The sequence below is a fragment of the Lissotriton helveticus genome, chromosome 2_1, assembly GCF_964261635.1.
Source record: "Lissotriton helveticus chromosome 2_1, aLisHel1.1, whole genome shotgun sequence".
NCBI lineage: Eukaryota > Metazoa > Chordata > Amphibia > Caudata > Salamandridae > Lissotriton > Lissotriton helveticus.
Genome location: NC_136059.1, coordinates 280,070,889 through 280,092,594, shown reverse-complemented (window position 1 = coordinate 280,092,594; position 21,706 = coordinate 280,070,889). Strand labels below are relative to the sequence as shown.

The following is a 21,706-nucleotide window of genomic DNA, read 5'->3' as shown; positions in this document are numbered from 1 at the left end:
TGAATGGATAGAACATTCACTCAAGTATGCATGGACATTTCTAATATGTTTAGATTGCAATGCCTACACCTAATACATTTTGCAATTCCACGACAATTCAGACATTTGTACAAATTAATTAAATAATTCAACAATGAGCAAACTTCGGCTTTGTCCAGGAAACCTATGAAAAAGGCCTTTAGTTTACTGAAATTAAATGTTTGAATTCAGTGGTTCGTTTAATTATCAGAGAACTAGTGTGTACCCCTACCACTTTCTTCTACACAGGTCAAACCTGTGTTGCAATTGTAACCAATACAATAATGGATATAAATGTTACAAATGCTCTCTTCCTAAGAATCCTTTGATACATTTAAAGATATATATGGTTACCTGCTATAACTTGGTTTATTGATTTTTAATACCATTAAAGGTGTATGCTTTCGTCTTGGGCCTAAAAAAAGAGGAGGTTATGGGTCTAACAGCCCTAGGTTCATTACCTTCATCTTAGAGGCAGTTGTCATTTGGCCTAGCATTTGATGTGCAGCTGGCAAGTCTTTGACTACCACACCATTTCCTTGATGGACAATGGTGTTAAGTCTGCACACATATTTAATCTGTATTTGTAGGTGCTTAGAATTTGAGAAAGTGGGGCCACATTGGCATTGAGAAAAATGAGTGGTAAGGCTGTTATTTGGTATATTGTAGTATGTTGTGTTGATGAAGGACCTTGAAGTGAAGAAGTTTTACCTGATGGAGGTGTGTGAAGTTATAGTGAAGTTCATTGATGAGACAACGAAGTACACAAAAAGTCAAGATAGTTCAATCCAGGAAGAAAAAATTAAGCCTCATTGATACAGATGCCAACATAGCTTCAGCTGCCTTCACAATTCCTCCCTTCAATAGATGGCTTTCTACATGGAAGCTTACAATAAAATTTTACATTCAGTGCAGCATAACTAATTTTTAGGGTAGACTATTAATATACAAAGAGGGGAGGAAGGAATATACCATTGTGTTGTCATCCAGGACGAAGGCAACTATTGTAGAACTGTAATAACAAAGCACATACATACCTTCAGGTACAGAAGTGGATGCAGGGAGTAATGTTGTTTAAGGACTGATCATAAATCCAACATGATCAAGGCACGTGAGGCTTTGTCTCTGGGCACTAGAAGTTCCCTTTTGATGTCATGAGTGGTTTCCTTACCACACTGAGATCATTAAGCAGAATTGTATGTGTGTAGTAGCTCATTCAGTTGAGGTAGGTAAAATGTAGATGCTCTTCTTTGGCATTCAGTTCTGCAGCAACAAATGATGGACGGATGCTGAATGAATCAAACATTCACCTCCAGTAAAGAGACCTGGGTAAAATCCATTGTTCTTTCACTCACTATGTCACCTGTTTGAACCCAGCCACATGCAAATCAGTCTTGACCCTGTTCCTTTGGGGAACACTCCAGCCCGAACTGCCAAGCCGGCCTCCCAGGACCGAACACAAACATCCTGGTACCTGTTTCGGGGTAATACCCCACATCAGCCAGGCTAGCTTGAATCCAGTGGTACAGCAAGCAAGGGACCCTCGTCTGGGCACACCCATCCCACTTAAGGCAAAACATGCTGTGGCAACAAATGATGGACAGAATGCTGAATAAATCAAACATTCACCCCCAGACAAGAGAGTCACTTCAGCACCCCAGTTCGAGGCAAACTTGGACCAGTGCCAGACATGTACTGTCATTGCTGCTGGGTACTGAGATACTAAGCAGAATAACGTAGATTGGCAGGTCCATCAGTGATGGCTGCTCCTGGCTATAGCTGTGTGGAGAAACAGCGGGGGGGGGGAGACACACGCTGGTGCTGGTCTTGATGTAGGATCGTGGCCCTCATGAGGAGGAGATGATTTCTTCTGACCTAGTGAGGTAGTTGGTACAGTAATGTTTTTATGTTTAAAGGGCAAGTGCAGTGGTTGACTGCCTGCAGTCTCATACTATGTATTGTGTGTGCCATAGTCTGTATTATTTCATTTGGCTCTTTCTCAAGCCCAGTTACATTGATCATTTTCATAGTCATATTACTGAACTAATCATTCATTTTCGTACATTATTTGTTAGGATTACATTTTAACTGAATTGAGAATAAAATAACATAATGCTGTTTTCATTGTTAAAGGAAACAAGAGGAACGGGTACAACAAGTGCGAAAGAAACTAGAAGAAGCACTTATGGCCGATATATTGGCACGGGCCTCTGAAACGGGAGATGGAGATGGAGATGTAGATGGAAATGTGGAAATGGACAGTGAAGAGGAAGCATAGGACAATGATCAGGTATAAACAACTTTGCCCCCAAATGTTTATACTGTATGGTAAAACAGTTCTATTATTGCCAATGACTTTATATCAATAAAGCAATGACGGACAGTGGGCGGGTGCCAGATGTTCAAGAGTGGCATCAATGGAACTGTGTATTTTTGTCTGTCTTCTTGCATAGTGGAGGGGGAGAGAGATGTAATATCTCCTTGGTTTACACACTTTTAAAGTGCGCATTTTACAGGCGATAGGGCCAGTGCTTTAAATGGGAAAAAATAAGTGCAGGTACTCATCAATTTAAGCAGTGAATGGAGGCGGGGAAACTGTGGGCATTTGTAGAGCAGGGCTTGGAGGCAGACATTTAATGGGAGCCACATTTTCTTGGTGCCAATTGTGGTTGATAATAGAGAAATATTTCTCCTATCTGTAGAGTATTTTGTTTTTCCTCCCATGTGCAAAAGGTTATGTTTATTATTTTTGGAATGTCATACCAATACAGATCGTCTCTAGGCCTATGCACATATGAAACATAAAAGTTATGAATTTTCTCATTGTGAACAACAACCGCTATTGTAGGCAATTTGACTAAGACACCTGGATAATGATAGGCCTATTCCTTTTGGCATCCATTCTTTAGGGCACACCTTGCATCTTTACATCCTTTTCCTCTCTGTTGCCTCCTCCACTTTTCCCACAGTAAGCATAAAAACTGAAGTCACAGAACCAACACAAAGGAAAGGGAACGTTTTCAATCTGGTTTTCAACACAATGCAGACTACAATAGTGTCTCAGCCATCATCTATTATTCAGCAGGCACCCACATTGGTCAATCAAAACCATCCACAGCTCCTTCAGTGGGAGCACGAGGTACCTAATGTGAGCAGTGGGCAAGTGAATTGATTACAAGAAACTAGAGGGGTGACACATGATGAATGGCTTATATAAATGGCTGAGATAAATGCAATGGGATGGGTTGAACTAGCATATGTCAACGTAAAATGGATTAAATGAACGAGTGGCAGCAGGGTAAGCAACTCAAGCACATGGCAAATGTGCCTTGAACTGGCTGGGTCAGGTGAGAATTGTGAGGAGAGAAAGGATGGGTCAGTTAAGGCAGGTTGAGTAAATCAAACATGGTGGGTCCGTGACGAGTGGCGGAGCCAAGCACTTAATGCATGGTGTAAGCAAGGGTTGGCAAGGAAAATACAGTGTGGGTGTGTCAAGCACAGGTGAGCACATGGTGGTCTACATGATGACCGGTTGGGTAAAGCAAGTAATCTGTGTCTGTGGAGAGGCAAGCACAGCTTGCATAAAACAAACAGAAAATGTGCAAGGCATGTACAGGCTGGATAAATCTAGCACATTGTAGGTACAGTGGGCACCTAAAGGACAGGAGACCGTGGGAATAGTAGTTTTGTAGCATGGACTAGGCCTCCTGGGCATTTGAGAGATGCAAAAGAGATGTTAGTACAATTTTCTAGCATTTGGGTGTTCCCTACTACATCCCTCCAGATAGTACAAGCGTAGACATTGGGAAAAACATGTTGGTTTCAGAAAAGAGCTTCATATGGAAGGTGCAAAAAACAAACAAGTTTCCACCCTTGCTTCTCTTCTTTCTAAAATAATGGATCACCAACAAAATACTTTATGAACAGTCTGGACTTTATGCGCGGCCTGACTTCCCCAAACAAAAGACTCTGGCTGTAATTTTGTCCTAGAATGCAAAGGCTGTGTTGCTTTTCACTAAATGTAATTAAAGCTTAGCTTTACTGCGATATGATATGGGTGCTTCTGGGCGGAGGGAGGGAGGCACGATAAAGATAAAGAATTCAGTGGCTGGAACAATACTGGCCTAGGGACGCTGCTGCACACTTGCATGATGCTGGTGCCACATTACAGTGGCCTGGCAGGCAAGACAGGCTCTGTCAGCGGTTGACAAAAACCTCCCACAAGAGATCCTTGGGCACCGGCTCATCGCTCGACTTCCTAAACCGATGCTAGGTAGCATGTAATGCTCCTCCCCCACCAGACTGGTGCCGAAAGGTGCATTCATCTCTGGAGTCACGCTGTAAGTAAATTAGATTCGTGGGGTAGGGGATAGGCCCAGTTTCACACACACCTACAGTGTGATTGACTGGGCAGGGTCTGATTAGACCCTTCATTTTCATTCACAGACTGCCGCAGGGATTCCAAAACCCTATACAGCCCTTAAGTGATGCAAATGGGCTGCTGCGGTATTGCTCAGCAGTGTCTCCATTCATAGGTATACACTGCCCCTCCCTCCATTTTGCCTTCTCTTTTTTGGCAGCAGTTGAGCAGAGCACTTTCTGTGCAGCTGTACAGTCCCCAGTGCCATCAAGCCTGCCCTGCCTGACTTTTCCCTAAGAGTACCTCTACTCTCCTTGGCCAAGGAAAAGTTCCAGTACTCAAAGGGAGAAAATAAAAAAGTGGAGGTACTCCGTACCTGTGAGTACCTGCCCATTTAAAGCATTGGACAGGGCTATATGCGTTGTCCTGCTTTCTGTTTTAATCTCTTATTAATCATTTTCTTCTGGAATTGTTTGCTGGTAAGCGAGTCTTTCGTGCAGGTTTCTTTTTCTGTCTATCTCTGTACATGTATCACCTTTTCCTCTCTTAATAGGATACCGTTTATAGCATTTCTAAATAGAACATTGACCAAACTCACACAATATAAAATAACTTCTGCCACCCAGTACCTCCGCTGTCCGTGTCTAAATTTGGAACTGTGATGAGATCCACGGAGGACAAAGCGCATTCCTCGTAGCTGCTCATGCACCTCTTTCACCAGTGTAATCAAATACAGAGGGCATTTGTGGTTAACATATGGATTTGTTCCAAGTATGCTTTCAAATGCATTGATTCTGAAGTATTCTTAGATAGCCAAATAAGAAAAATTGATTACACATAGTTAGATTGACTTTGTGCATGTTTAATAAGTGCCCTACCTCTGAAAGAGGAATGTTCATTCAAAAATATTTAGTCCCAGGTTTGGGAAGTAGGTTGGCTGTGTGCCTGCCCAAGAAGTGTATATCATACTACAAACACACTGTGGCTAGTATAGAGGGATTCTGCCTATGAAGGAGGGGCATTCCAGTAGAATGCTAACTTCATGCAATGTGTACACTTCTACCAAGCTAGAGGGTACCTTATCTCTCACTTGTGCAATGTAAACCATCAGAGAGAAAAGTGGCAAGTGTGGGGGGTAGTTTAGAGTTTGGTACTAAGCCAAAGTTGGTTGTTAAAGACTGAGTAATGTATGGTGAACGACTTTGATGTTACACCAGAATGATGAATTTTTATGGGACCTGTGACCTTAATGGAGAGCTCTAACCCTTCCCTAGACTCCTTTGGTTTATGATCTTCTGAGATTGCTGCCAATTGTGTTCTGCAATGCATTTTCTCAGCAAGTCCCAGCCTGCCTGTTTGGTGAGAGGTAGTAGTACTTTAGAAGAGAATAAGGTGTCTGTGGTAGAGCCCACTTTATGAAATTCACCAATTCTGTGCTAAGAACATTCCTGATTGGGCTTCTAACACTTTCCAAATTGCTGGTTTCTAAATCCTTTGCATGATTTTGACTCGAAGTGAAATGTTCCCATGGACATTGTATCTATAAGCCTTGATTGGACTTAAATATGCAAGTTTTGGTCTGGTCAACAATACAGCACATAGAGCTAAGAATCTCTGTTGGACAAATAGGTCTTTCTACCGTTTTAAAAGGAACAATCTAGTGTACCTTTGGACAGGACTAGCAGATCGTTTGGACTTGAAATACCAAATTCAGAGATACTTATGGGGATGTCTAGGCCCCTATTGTGCAGAATTACAAGAACCCTCTGATGGTACAGAAATTGCAGAGGCTTGGAAAGGATATAAGATTGGATAGGGACTAGTTTGTCTCCATCTTTTGCAAGACAGTGAGCATTTGGTTGGTGCATTAGAGGAAAATGGGAGTATCCTTAAACCATCAGCAGATTGAGTGAAGCGACTTTCTGGTAAAATCTTTCATCTCCTTGCTCAAATTTCTCAATGTATAATTAATACTTTTGAAATGATCCTTTAATATGTTTCACTTGAAACCATTCACATAAAATCATATTTTAAGTGATGATTAGTTTAGTCTGATATTTAAAAATAATTCCTGCATACCCCTACCTGGCCAATTAGCAGTACTAAAAATACTAGATTGTACTGTATTGTAAGTGCATTTTTATAGCACTTACTACTCCTGACTTGGCGTCAAAACGCTTTTCGGCGAGTAACACGCTACTCTAGAACCAGAAAAGGATTAGTGGTGAATTAGTCCAGTGAAAATGAAATTAAATTGAACAGTGGACATGTGCGTCTGTTGTTTTGGATTGAAAGGGATAGTGGAGGAATGGAAGAGGGAAGGGTTTGCATTTATATAGCGCTTGCTCCCCTGATGAGGTGTTGTAGCACTTTCCAGTGAGTAGCAAGCTACTCTGAAACCCAAAAAGGAGTAGTAGGGAATTAGTGTAGGGAAATATGAAAATAATTTGATTTGAGCGGTGGCAATGCTAGTCTTTTATTTGGATTGTAAAAGGCATAGTGGAGAGATAGAAGAAAGGAGGGCCTAGACATTTTCTTTTGAGTTCATAGCAGTAGGAGTGGGTTTGGGATGAGTAAAGGGGAAGGTAGAAGAGGAAGAGTCAGAAGGAAGGCTTTAGAAAGGCTTGTTTGGAAGACTTGAATAGAAAAAGAGGCCTGAGATCATGCAAGGAGTGGTAGAGGAGGAAAGAGTCTAGAAAGGGTTATTTTGGGGATCATAGTAGTAGTTGTATGGGGTTTGGAATGAATGGGAGAGTGGAGGTAGAGGATATATTGAGCGGTATAGGTGAGAATAGGGTAGTGCATTGAAAAGAGTAGTAGAATGAGATTTGAGACGAGTCCGAGTGGAGGTAGAGGGAATGTAGTGAGAGATATAGGTTAGCACATTGGATATGCTGAATTAGAAGCCAAGTAATACATATAAAGATACTTAAGTACATGGAAGGTATGTGTAAGTATATGGAAGGTATATATGTATAAGGAAGGTGATCTGTAGATTAAAGTTCCACTTAATAAACTCAGACTTTCAAGTGCTGCTGTACTTAAATTTGTTTTGTAACTCAATAGTGAAGCAAGTGTAGATACATAGTTATAACAGATTTACTTATTTATGCAGTCACTTATGTACATTTTAAACATAGACTAATGTAACTAAGCAGAACTAACGAATATATATATATATCTTTAAAAACATAGTTATTATATATGTTATACACAGCAATACACATGTAGGTACACATCTATAATCCAAATTAATGCTTATATACAGAGGGATATGCTGTATATTTGTTTGAGTACAGTGGTTAGATTGGGAAGAGCCAATTTTTGAGTAGTCTTCTGAAAACAAGGTGGTTATCTTTGGATCTTCTGTTTCGGGGTGAAGAGTTCCATAGTTTGGCTGCTCGCACAGAGAAGGATGTGTTTTTTTTTTTTTTTTGGTACAGTGGAATTTTGAGGTGAGTTGCCACTCTAGAGCAAAGGTTTCTTTGTTGAATGTAGTTTGTGAATTTATTCTTAATGAAGAGCAGTCCTGTTCCATGTATCGCTTCGTAGGTGATACAAACCAGCTTGAACCTAGGTCTTCTGGCAACCAGTAACCAATGTAAGGCTTTCAAGCCAGAGGAGAAGTGGGTTTGCGCTATTATATGCAAGAGTAGTCTAGCAGCAGAGTTCTGAATCCGCTGTAGTATTTTCAAAGTTGTTAAAGGTGATCCGTGGTGGACGCTATTGGTGTAATCGAGTTTAGACAGAACAATAGAGATGGTAGCCTGAACCGTGTGTGGCAATTCCAGGTAGGGGAAGATGCGTTGCAGAGTTTTTATAGTAACAAATCTTGATCTTGCTAGTTTTTCCACTTGGGCATTCATTGATAGCTTGGAGTCCATTGTCATTCTGAGGTTTCTTACTTCCTTTGATACTTTAGGCGGTGTTCCCAGATCATCATGTCATCCGGCGAGTGGGTCATAATTTTTCCCATCGCCACACGTGAGTATTACCATTTTGGGTGCATTCAATTTGAAATGGTTCAATGTCATCCATTGATCTAGGGCTTTGAGACAGCTGAAAATTGGTGAGTTTCCAATGTCTTAGGGGCATTCTAGTTGAAGGAGTATTTGTGTGTCATCTACATAGTTATAGCACGTGAGATGAAATTGATTGATCTGTGCCGGTAATGACTTCATGTAGTTGTTTAAAAGTGAAATCATAGATCCTTGAGGGACCCCTGCTTGTGTGAAGTACAGTTTGAAAGAGAAAGGAGTGGAAATGGATGACATTATTAGTGTTATGAAGGTAGGATGTGATCCAGTCGAGAGCAGTCCCCTCTGTGCTGTCTTTGTAGAGTCGTATCATAGTGTCACGGTCAACTGTGCCAAAGGCAGCTAAGAGTTCCAAGAAAAGTAGTGCAGCAGCCCCATTCCGGGCAACTGTGTTATTAAGGTCATCCACGATAGCAAGGAGGGCAGATTCTGTGCCTCTTCCTGGATGGAAACCACTTTGAAGTCTGAAAGTATGGCATTATCTTCAATGAATTGTGACATCTGGTGAACGCTGCTCTTTCTATCAGTTTCCCCAGGAAAGGTCCATTTGTAATCGGTCTGTAGTTGTCTGGGTTCAGGGGGTCCAGGTTTGTTTTCTTTAGTAATGGGCGTATGTATGACTTTTTTAGTTCTTCTAGAAATATTCCTGCAGTAAAGGAATTGTTGATAATTCTTCTTACTAGTGTGGCTAGCAGAGGTTGTTATAAGAATTGTCTTGAAGGTTTGTGGTGGACCGGGTTCAAAAGGGCTCCTGGCAGGCCTGTCTGCTTTCACCAGGTCCATAAATACATTGTCTGGAATTTGTTGAAAGGAATGGAGAGGCTGGGTTAGCAAATTCTTAGATTGTTGTTTTGGAAAAGGGTCGATGTTGGTGGTTTTATTTTGTTGTAAATAGGAGTCTGTTGTGTTTGCTTTGGCACAGTAATGATTTGCTAGTTTGTCTGTGAAATCCTGAGTAATGGGATGAGCTCCTAGGCAATTTGGTTTGCGAAATTTAGTGAAAATTTTATAGAATCATATATTTACACATTAAGCATTTTGAATTCTGCCTGAATATTATCTTGTTTTAATAACTGACTTGTATTATCTGTTAAGTTTCTGTAGGCAAAGTTGGTCTTGATTGGTGTTTGTTTTGAGCCAGGTATGTTGCAGCTTTCTTTTATCTCTTTCAACTGTATTTCTCCTTCAAGGTGCTTGTTTTCTTTTGTTCTGTTGTCATTTGTAGTGGTATTAGGATATCAAAAGGTTCTGATACTTAAAGATGTCACTATTGGGATAGGGTGCAATAGCAGGTGTCTGGCCAACTTTGATGGCAGGATCATTGTGCCATATTGTCCAGGGTGATATCCTGAAGAGGGGTGGTTAGTTTAAAAGAGAGATCCATTTGAGAAGCTTCTTGAACAGTGAAATATTCATGTTTTTCTTGCAACTGAATAAACTGCAAAGCATACTACCATAAACATTTGTTTATTATTCACCTAAATGATACTTCAGTAATTGGGAGATTTCCAACTTTCATTTTACGGCAGTTGGATGGCATCTTTCAGCATCTTTCAGTAGTCATGAGGTCTGAGAGTGTTTGTGATTTGGCTTTGACCAGCTGGGCTGCAAGGTCCTTTGTTTTCTATTACTGCAAGCTTTCTCAAGGTTACCTCCATACAAGCTTCAGTCTTCTTGAAACAAGACTCTTGGAACATTGCAGTTTAATATCCATGTATTACTTTGCACAGAAGTAAATCCGGAGTCTCTAGATCAGTTTTTCCATTAGGAGTATTCCTACATCGCAAATAAGTTGGTATGGGTTTGTGTGTGTATATATGAAAAAAAAAAAATATATATATATATATATATATATATATATATATATATATATATATATATATATATATTACCTACTGGCGGTCGCCAGTAGGTAGTTATAGTTATGATCGTTTTCCATAGGAAATCCGCAACATTCTATTGGGAATAACTTTGGCGCCGAATGAGGGATCTGCCTGTAATTTTCCTTAACTTTGCCTCGCTGCGCTCCGCTCCTTCCCTGAAAGTTTCGGGGGGATCCGTCAAGCGGGGGCCGAGCTAAAAGGGGGTCCCAAAACGTGTTTTCCCCATGTTAATTTCCATAGGGCGGTTGGACTCACTTTTAGCCCGAACGGCTGAATGGATTTCCACCAAACTTGGCAAAATTGTAGGGACTGTTACCCCGATGTGCCTTTGCTATGTCTCAAGATATATGCTCCAGTGGTTTTTACGAAAATTTACTTTGAAAAAATATATATTGGGCTATATATATGTTAGAGCCCAAATGTAGCCCAATGTAGCCCAATGTAGCCCAAAGATGGCCACCAGAGACAAAAAAAAACAAATGTAGCCCAAATATCAGCCAGATGTAGCCCAACTATAGCCCAATGACAGAATGTCCCAGAGTGTTCTAAAGAACAACTAGAGCGCTAACGTCTTACTTATGACAAAAGTATGGCACACCTGAAGTCATCTTGATTGGAATAAAGTGGTAACACTTACTACATTTAATTTGAAAAGGAACAAAATGAGGGGTTTCATTTTGCCATAGAAATTATATATATTACCTACTGGCGGTCGCCAGTAGGTATATATAGTTAGGATTTTTTCTCTATGGGTTTTTTGAAAATTCTATGTCTAATAACTTTGCCGTTTGTGGACGGAATTGGCTGAAATTTTCAGGAAAATGGCACATTTTGTTTCTGAGCAGCCTTTGAAAATTTGGGGGGGGTTCGTCAAGGGGGGGCCGAGAAAAAAGGGGGGTCCCAAAACGCGTTTTTCCCATGTTAATTTCCATAGGGCGGTTGGCCTCACTTTTAGCCCGAACGGCTGAATGGATTTGCACGAAACTTGGCAAAATTGTAGGGACTGGTAGCCCGATGTGCCTTTTGTAGGTCTCAATATATGTGCTCCAGTGGATTTTGAGAAATTAACGTTTAAAAAAAGATATATATCTGTAAGCGCGGACCGGGCAGCGGCCTAGGACGCGTACTTTTCGCGCAACGGAGCTTTGTGAAGCGAAGCTGATTGGTTCTCCGGCGTCTGTCAACATTCCAAACAGTCCGTAGTGGCCGCAAACAGTCCGTAGTGGCCGCCATCTTGTCTCTCGGTAGGATCGAGAGACAAGAGGAGGCCAAAGCGAAGGGGCAAATGACCATAAGGGGGAATAGTAGATCCTCGCTGACCCCCTAGGTTTGATGTGGAGGTTTTAAAAGGGCCCCGCGGGGCAAAAAAAAAAAATTATAATAATAATCTTACGGCTGAATGGATTTGCACGAAACTTGGCAAAATTGTAGGGACTGGTAGCCCGATGTGCCTTTGCTAGGTCTCAATATATGTGCTTCAGTGGATTTTGAGAAATTAACGTTCAAAAAAAGATATATATCTGTAACAGCGCACCGCTTCGCGTACTTTTCGCGTTACGGAGCTTTGCGAAGCGAAGCTGATTGGCTCTCCGGTGTCTGTAAACATTCCAAACAGTCCGTAGCGGCCGCCATCTTGTCTCTCGGTAGGATCGAGAGACAAGAGGAGGCCAAAGCGAAGGGGCAAATGACCATAAGGGGGCATAGTAGATCCTCGCTGATCCCCTAGGTTTGATGTGGAGGTTTTAAAAGGGCCCCGCGGGGCAAAAAAAATAAATAATAATAATAATCGAACGGCTGAATGGATTTGCACGAAACTTGGTAAAATATTAGGGACTGGTAGCCCGATGTGCCTTTGCTAGGTCTCAATATATGTGCTTCAGTGCATTTTGAGAAATTAACGTTCAAAAACAAGATATATATCTGTAACAGCGCTCCGCTTCGCGGAGATAAAATTATATCTGTATTACCTAGCTGTTGCTAACACCAGTTAGCGACGGCTAGTAGGAGATAGCGACCATCTTGGGCCCCACTTTGCATGTGAGTGATATTTATCACTAATGACATGCAAAGTGGGCATGCCAAGATGTTAGCGACTGGAAACAGTCGCTAACATCGCTATCTCCTATTATCAACTTTTGGAAATATTCGAGATAAGCGCGAATATCTCCAAAAAGTAACAGCTGCCCTGAGCAGTTCTTAGCCATGTTATCCTATGGGAGGTGGATAACATGGCTAAGAGGATTAGCTCGGTAATGCATGAATATCGCTGAGTTTTCAGCGATATTAATGCATTGCGGTCGGTTTTTATCGTATTTGCGATAAACTTTGATAATAGCAAGGCAAGGTTTATCTGCGATAATTTCTGACGGTAAAAAAATCTTTGCAATGCATCGTTAGGGATAAATATCGCTTAACTTTGGTAATATGCCCCAACGTCTGTTAACGTTCGATTCGAAGGAAATCAGGAAGTGTTGAAAAACATTGTCTGCGCCATCTTGTCTTTTTTCAAATGCCACACTTTTGTCGTGCACGGCAGCCATTTTAGATGCCTTGACCAGACCCACTCTGTGCACGCTGTCGATCCTTAGCATGGCTCCCCACCCTCGCAAGCATCTCCCCCAGGCAGTGGTCACCCCCGCTCTCTGTCTTATGCATGGGTAATAAACCTCCCCCCATCTGCGCTGCTCTTTCCTGAGAATCACACCCTGTGCCCGCCCGACACCTCCCTTTCGCCCTATTCACTACTGCACCCTCTGACACTCCTTTTCCTCTGTGTCCGATTGTCCAGGCTGGTCCTAGGGTATCAGCTAGCCCTGCAGATGTAGTTTATGGCCACAGCTGTAAAGATTCACCCCTCTTCAAAGGAGTTATAGTAGATCAAGGCCCACACTCGATGAGATCCGTCACAGCAGAAGCGTTGCTATTATCTGAAAACCATCCTGTATTGTGATTGGGGAGGGGACCGAGCGTGAAGCGGAAGATTCCAGGGATGACTCTTTGTACATCAAAGTTTTTACAATTATGTGTCACATTAAAAATATATAGCACTCCGACAAAGTAGTAAGATTATAAAACTTTAATAATTTATAAATATATACAAGAAAACAAAAATAGTAATAACATATAAACATTTTTAGGGAAAAACAACGAAGTAGCGGTCGGCTGTGCGAATAGTCCCAACGCAGCACAACGTCCAGATTTCCGGCGTGGGGCGGGTCATCAGTAGCAAACTGTTGTGCGAATAGTTCCAAGGCAGCAGAACGCGCTGAAATCTAGATGACACGAAAGTGATGTCTAGTAAGTTGCCACCCAGCAAATAACGGCGTGGGGCGTCGCGGGGGGTGGGTCTTCAGTAGCAAACTGTTGTGCGAATAGTTCCAAGGCAGCAGAACGATGGCACCAAGGTGATGTCCAGTAAGTTGCCGCACTGGTTTTGGTATCCTACAATGCTGCTCCGAATAACGGCGTGGGGCGCCCCGGGGGAGGCGGCGTGAACGGGCCTCTCCAGGTGGAGTGTCATCTGTTGTAGTGGGGCGCCCCTTTACCGTTTCAGTTGCCATTCCGTCCGTTTTTGGTCCACTGTGTCAAAAGCCGCAATTCAGCTGAGTTGCGCCCACTCTTGCGGTGCAGCGATAGGCGGCTGTCACAGGACTCTCAAAATGGCGGCAGGCTCTTTCCTTTTTGGGCCTGGTCCACTGAAATGGCCCTGGGACACCTTGGAAATCGGACGCTTGTCTGCTAGGTCTTGGACCCCATTCTCGAAAGCGTCCCCTCCGCCTTGAGAATTCATCAAAAGTTTTGGGGGCCCCGACTCCTGCAGGCTTCTGGTGGGGAGCGGCTGCCATGATTGCTCGCGGAATGACTACGACGGAGCTACGAGATGGTGGTGCTCTCATGCTGACGCCAGCTTCAGTCTGAAACATCCAGAAACAAGGTGGGGCTTTCATCGTTTGGAAAAAAAAAAAGTTTTCATCCAATGAAAAGTGTTGTTTTTAGGTCATATGATCAAGCCTTCCATCATTAGGAAACCAAAAGTAAAATGAACCAATGAAAAGTTTTATAAACAAGTCACATGACCTGTTATGCGGCATAGGGTATAAAATGCGGAGAAAATACGTTGGCACGTGAGGCGGCGTCAGTAGCGGACCGATGTGCGAATAGGCCGAAGGCAACACAGCGCGCCAAGATCCGGATGGCACCGAGGTGGTGTCCAGCAAGTTGCAGCACTGGTGTGGCCATCCTACAATGTTGAAAGTCGGCGTGGGGCGCCCCGTTGGCCTGTGAGTTTGCGTCAGTAGCGGACCGATGTGCGAATAGGCCGAAGGCAGCACAACGCGCCAAGATCCGGATGGCACCGAGGTGGTGTCTAGTAAGTTGCCGCACTGGTGTGGCCATCCTACAATGCTGAAAGTCGGCGTGGGGCGCCCTGTTGGCCTGTGAGATGGTGTCAGTAGCGGACTGATGTGCGAATGGGGCCAAAGGCAGCGCAACAATATTTTCTGACTGACACCACAAGGCGCTGAGATGCCAAGATCCGGATGGCACCGAGGTGATGTCTAAGTTGCGGACTGATGTGCGAATGGGGCCAAAGGTAGCGTAACAATATTTTCTGTATGGAAGATACCACTAGGCGTTGAGATGCCAAGATTCGGATGGCACCGAGGTGATGTCTAGCAAGTTGCTGCACTGGTGTGGTCATCCTACAATGCTGAAACTCGGCGTGGGTCGCCCCATTAGCCTGTGAGATGGCGTCAGTAGCGGACCGATGTGCGAATAGGCCGAAGGCAGCACAACGCGCCAAGATCCGGATGTCACAGTGGTGGTTTCATAGTTGAGAGGCACTTCATCTGCAGTGGGGCGCCGAGATCCGGATGGCACCGAGGTGATGTCTAGCAAGTTGCTGTACTGGTGTGGTCATCCTACAATGCTGAAAGTCGGCGTGGGGCGCCCCATTAGCCTGTGAGATGGCGTCAGTAGCGGACTGATGTGCGAATGGGGCCAAAGGCAGCACAACGCGCCAAGATCCGGATGGCACCGAGGTGGTGTCCAGCAACTTGCCGCACTGGTGTGGCCATCCTACAATGCTGCGCCGAAAGTCGGCGTGGGGCGCCCCGTTGGCCTGTGAGTTCGCGTCAGTCAGTGGGGGCTGTTTGAGGATCTGACTGCATTGGAAAGCAATGTGATGCTGTGCGTCGCCCCCAAGATGGAGGTTCCTCGGCTGCAGTGGGGCGCCCCTTGGTGTTTCACTCGCTATGCAGCTGAGTTGCGTGCGCACTTGTGGCGAATAGGCCGAAGGCAGCACAACGCGCCGAGATCTGGATGGCACCGAGGTGGTGTCCAGCAATTTGCCGCACTGGTGTGGCCATCCTACAATGCTGCGCCGAAAGTCGGCGTGGGGTGCCCCGTTGGCCTGTGAGGTGGCGTCAGTAGCGGACCGATGTGTGAATAGGCCGGAACCAGCACAAGGCGCCAAGATCCGGATGGCACCGAGGTGGTGTCATAGTTGAGAGTTCTGAGCAGCGCTTGTAACACTGTCTGAAGCTTATTTGCACCTGCTGCAGCTTCACTATTGCCCTGGTGTGGCCTAAGATCGCCCATGACATAGGCGGCCACCTCCCGGGGTCCGGCGGAACTTTTTTCCTTTGCCTTTGTGCATCTTGTCCCACAATCCGTTTGACCTGAAGACACGACCAGGTCCCTGAATGTGTGCAGGGGGACGCTATTGATTGAATCAAAATGGCGGCTTCACACAAAGCTGACTCAAGCGTTGCTGCTGATGCTATACAGAGAAAAACTGGTTTTCAGTTTGTACATTCTTCAGGATTTTTCCATCCAAGGCTGGTTGAGAGTTTGTATAACAATGGCTTCAGATTTTCAACATACTACTCTTCAACATTCTTCCTAAATGTAACAATGTGAGACTCACTAGGAGAACGGTGTAGTGAGGGCCACAAACGGCTGTTTGTCTTTCCTTTCAAAATGCTGCCAACAATATTTTCGGAATGGAAGACAACACAAGGCGCTGAGATTCGGTTGGCACCGAGGTGGTGTCCAGCAAGTTGCCGCACTGGTGTGGCCATCCTACAATGCTGCGCCGAAAGTCGGCGTGGGGTGCCCGAAGGGGGGGGGGGAGGCGGCGCAAACGAGCCTCTCCCGCTTCTCCATGTGGAGGCAGTTCATCTGCAGTGGGGCGCCGAGATCCGGATGGCACCGAGGTGGTGTCTAGCAAGTTGCCGCACTGGTGTGGCCATCCTACAATGCTGCGCCGAAAGACGGCGTGGGGTGCCCGAAGGAAGTGTCCTTATCCAGGGCATTATCGCTGTATCATGTCCTCCACTAAAATGGCCCTGGGACACATTAGAACTCGGACGCTCGATTTTTTTTTCCTTTCCTGTACATGCAAAAAAAGGTAAATGCCCGGTACGTTACACGCTTCATCTGCCACGATGAACTCTCCAGAGGAACCGAAAAAAAATATAGTTGTGGTAACTATACCATGCATCGTCATATGGAGAGGTGGCACCAATTAATTATAGTGCTGCATAAAAGAGAGATTTGGAGGAGAACCCCTGACCTGCTAGTACATTCATCAAAGAAGTGGCACTGAGAGCTTCAGAGGCAAGGGAAACGGTCCCAAATTTTTAGAAGAACTTTGGAAAGATTAAAATGACATGTTTAGATTGTGGCAAATTAATTTCATGTGGACAGATGAGTGTTACTCTAATAAATACAGCATATGAACATCATCATAGTCGATGGTTGGTAGAGACATTTTGACTATATCCTGGACCTGCCCGTCCTCGCCCAAAATGGCGCCGGAATAAATGGGACTCGTAACTCCTTGTTGTGTACTGGTTGCAGAACCTTGAAATCACGAGATACGTATGCAGTTTTGAAGCACATGGCGGGCGGGGACGAGAATTGATTGAATATTTCGACATCCCTATTGATATTAAGTTCTGATGTGTTATTGATTACTGTACTGTTGAAAGTTCGAATTAACGTCACCCATGGTACTTGCCCGCAAATGTATATCTAGATAATTTTATTGTAACTGGCCCTGTCGTATTTTAATTATAAAATGTACGTCCACCGATTCCGTAACTGTTAGACACCTTAGTTCTTGCAACCTAATGGCCCGCCCGTTACGTTCCTCTACAGTGTAAATGTCTACTCATCACATACGATTACAGTTTGCTCCGTGGCCGGCCCACGTGGTTATAGGCTCGTATTTGTATAATGAAATTTTCACAATAAAGGTTTTTAAAAGAAAACATGGTAGTAGTATATACATTGGTAAAGTTTGTAATAATAGTCACTGTTTTAGAATCATTAAAAGGCAAGTGAAATAAAGCAGACCAATTACATGAAGGGTAAAAGGTATAATACGAAGGAACGCAGTAAAGATAAATGGTCAAGGGCTGTTGTGTTTTCTATTCCTGCAACATAAAGTGATCGATAAGAATCTCATATTCAGGCGTATCGGCGACTAAGACAGCAGGTCGACCCTCTTTTGCTCAACGGCTCCATCATGGGACGAAGAAACGCTCTTTTTCTCGAAAAAAGAATATATTTTACTTGCAGGACAGTTGTAAAATTTCCGGGAAAGTACATTAGTCTGGAACATTATAACATATATTTAAGAAAAAATAATGTTCGGAAGTAATGAAAAGCGTAATTTTTAGGTCATATGACCAAGCCTTTCATCATTACAATAAGAAAAGTAAAATGAACCAATGAAAAGTTTTATTAACAAGTCACATGACTTGTTATGCTTACGTTACGCGCTGCGCGCCCCGGATGACTTCCGGATGCGCTAACGCGGCGCGTCATATGACGCATTACGCGACAACGCAGGTCCAGAATATAGTCAAAATGTCTCCACCAACCAGCGGTCGGAACACAACCCCTTTCAGCAGGCTAAATAGTTCTGTTAAATGACAACAGAAGGGACAGGCAACAAGAACCATCAGTCAAAGAGGGGAGGGCTAGTTCTTCTCTACCGGGTTACATTGGGGCGCTACCGGAACTGATCGAATTGGTAGTCTACAGTGTTTCTGGATGTTTCAGACTGAAGCTGGGGTTAGCATGAGAGCAGCATCATTTCGTAGCTCCGTCGTGGCCATTCCGCAACCAATCATGGCAGCCGCTCTTTATCGTTATTTTGGGCGGGGTGGGTGGCGGAGCCGAGCTGTTTTGCAGCCATCATTGTGTGGAGTTCAGTTCATCTCACTAGTTTTGTATTTGTCATGAGGGGTTGTTCCTAATGTTTCTATTTTAGCGAGGTCAAAAAGAGATCCCATTAGTGGCCTACTGATTTTGCTCGATTCCTTTTCTTTTTTTACACGATTTTTCGTTATCTGCAAAGACTAAACAGAGTATTGCGACTCTGTGTTTGTTTGTAAATAGAGAATGAACCAAAGAGAACTAATTCTAAAACAGTAAATACTTGGATAACAATCAATCAAATGGAGAGAGAAGCAGGCACGACGGATTACAACGGGGGCAAAGGCCTGCGTTAACTACCTTTCACTATCTGCAAAGAGAGAGTACTCCTAATAGAAATGAGGGGGGGGGGCACCATTCAAAGCAGATCAGTGTGCATAAACACGAAAATGTTTTCACTTACCACGTACTTGACATTCGACAGCTTATGATATTTGCTATTAAAAAACCATTGAAATTCACTGAAAAAACCATAGGTTATAGACCATATATAGTTAGGAATTAGCATTTACAAAACCTTGAAAATTCACTGAAAAAACCATAGGTTATAGACCATATATAGTTAGGAATTAGCATTTAAAAAACCTTATTTTACTCACACAAAACCAATGAAATTCCATATATAGTTAGTTGCACTAACTATATATCGCGCACCCGCAATCCACTGCTGATGATGTCACATATTACATCATTCATGACATGGTCAGTGACATCTCAAATGACATCACTAATGACATCACTGATGACATCTCAAATGACATCACTGATGACATCACTGATGACATCACTGATGACATCTCATTTGACATTACTGATCACATCACTGATGACATCATTCATGTGATAATACGATGAACTTCTTCAGACTCTAATATAACCTTAGATACACTCAGTGTAAACAGACACTCACAGACTGTCACTCATCCATGAAGTTACACACACACCTAGTCAGTCATGCAAAGAATCAATCACACCTCCATTTTCTCAACTATACAGTTATACACACCTTACTTATTCAAACACATACTAACACATATTTACTCTCTTATACAATCCCGGATACAAGTTCACAATGAACCATACAGCCACTCACACATTCACTGGCTCTTATGCACAGTTATTTATATATGTCAACTCTCACATGTACTGTGTTTTACATATGTACTTACTTTGACATGTAGCACTGAGATATCCATTCACTCACCAATACACTCATGCACACAGTCAACCGCCCATACAGCTGTTTCCACATGCACTTTTGAACCCATACATCTAGTGAATCAACTGCTCACACATCTATGCACAGTCATACACCTCCCAGACACCCACACACACACACACTCAGTCTCCCATACAAATACATGGGCAACCAATCAATAACCCATATAGTTACTCATATAGCTACTGATCAACACATGCAGCAGTTTACAGAACAAAAGATATAATGATGCACAAATTAAGACAGTTTAGTCACTAACCCATAACCCATACATCTAGTGAATCAACTGCTCACACATCTATGCACAGAGTCATACACCTCCCAGCCACCCACACACACACTCAGTCTCCCATACAAATACTTGGGCAACCAATCAATAACCTATATAGTTACTCATATAGCTACTGAACAACACATGCAGCAGTTTTCAGAACAACAGACATAATGATGCACAAATTAAGACAGTTTAGTCACTAACCCATGCACTCAGTGAGACACATTTAATCACTCACTCATACAGTCAGTCATGCACCTACTAAATCCTTCATCCAGACACTTATAAATCCACTCATTCTTCAATATGCAAGACATATTTTAACTTTACAGAAACATACAGTCACTGGATGTTGTCATCAGTGATGTCATCAGTGATGTCATTTGAGATGTCATCAGTGATGTCATTTGAGATGTCATCAGTGATGTCATCAGTGATGTCACTGACCATGTCATGAATGATGTAATATGTGACATCATCAGCAGTGGATTGCGGGTGCGCGATATATAGTTAGTGCAACTAACTATATATGGAATTTCAATGGTTTTGTGTGAGTAAAATAAGGTTTTGTAAATGCTAATTCCTAACTATATATGGTCTATAACCTATGGTTTTTTCAGTGAATTTTCAAGGTTTTGTAAATGCTAATTCCTAACTATATATGGTCTATAACCTATGGTTTTTTCAGTGAATTTCAATGGTTTTTTAAAAGCTAATATCTATATCTGTAAAATATATACTTTATTACGTGACGTATCACGTAGCCACGTGAGACGCCTCATGACGCGTCGCATAACAGTGACGTATCGGCTCTGCAGCGCAAACAAAACCCGTAACGTAAGCGCGCCGGAGCACGCTTACAGATATATATTTTTTTTTTAACCTTAATTAGACAAAATCCACACGTGCACATACCTTGAGGCCTTGCAAAGGCACATCAAACAAACAGTCCCTACAATTTTTCAAAGTTTTCTTGATAATCTATTCCATTAATTTTTTTTTTTTTTACTGTTTCTCTTGTTACGCTTACCGGGACGCTACCCGGTACGCGAACCGGACGCTCCAAAAACACAAGATGGCGGACTCCCGTTACGCTGCCAGTTAGCTGCCCGGTTCGCGTACCGGGACGCGCCTCTATGGCGAAAAATCGCAAAAAAAAATGTTTGTCCCGCGGGGCACTTTAATATCCCCCTCATCAATCCTAGGGGGTCAGGAGGGGTCTACCTTGCCCCCTTTCCTTCATTTCCCCCTTCGTTTTTCACCGCATCTTGTCTCTCGATCCTACCGAGAGACAAGATGGCGGCCGCTCCGGACTGTTTAGAATGTTGACAGACACCAGAGAGCCAATCAGCTTCGCGAAGTTCCGTTACGCGTCAGGTACGCGAACCGGGGCGCTGCCCGGAGCGCGCTTACAGATATATATATTTTTTTGAACGTTAATTTCTCAAAATCCACTGGAACACATATATTGAGACCTAGCAAAGGCACATCGGGCTACCAGTCCCTACAATTTTGCCAAGTTTCGTGGAAATCCATTCAGCCGTTCGAGCTAAAAGTGAGGCCAACCGCCCTATGGAAAATTGCATGGGAAAAACGCGTTTTGGGGCCCCCCTTTTTTCTCGGCCCCCCCTTGACGATACCCCCCCAAATTTTCAGGGGCTGCTCAGAAACGAAATGTGCCATTTTCCT

General features: G+C 43.3%; 1 protein-coding gene across 4 annotated transcripts in view; it reads left to right on the top strand.

The window, feature by feature from the left end:
• MBD2 (methyl-CpG binding domain protein 2) overlaps positions 1-21,706 on the top strand; it is a 525,750-nt gene that overhangs the window by 246,922 nt on the left and 257,122 nt on the right. For all 4 annotated transcript variants that reach the window (XM_078674814.1, XM_078674813.1, XM_078674815.1 and 1 more), the window contains one exon: positions 2,152-2,308. In XM_078674814.1, the coding sequence (XP_078530940.1) occupies positions 2,152-2,296 (145 nt within the window). In that variant the 3' untranslated portion in view covers positions 2,297-2,308. The remainder of the gene's footprint in view (positions 1-2,151; positions 2,309-21,706) is intronic.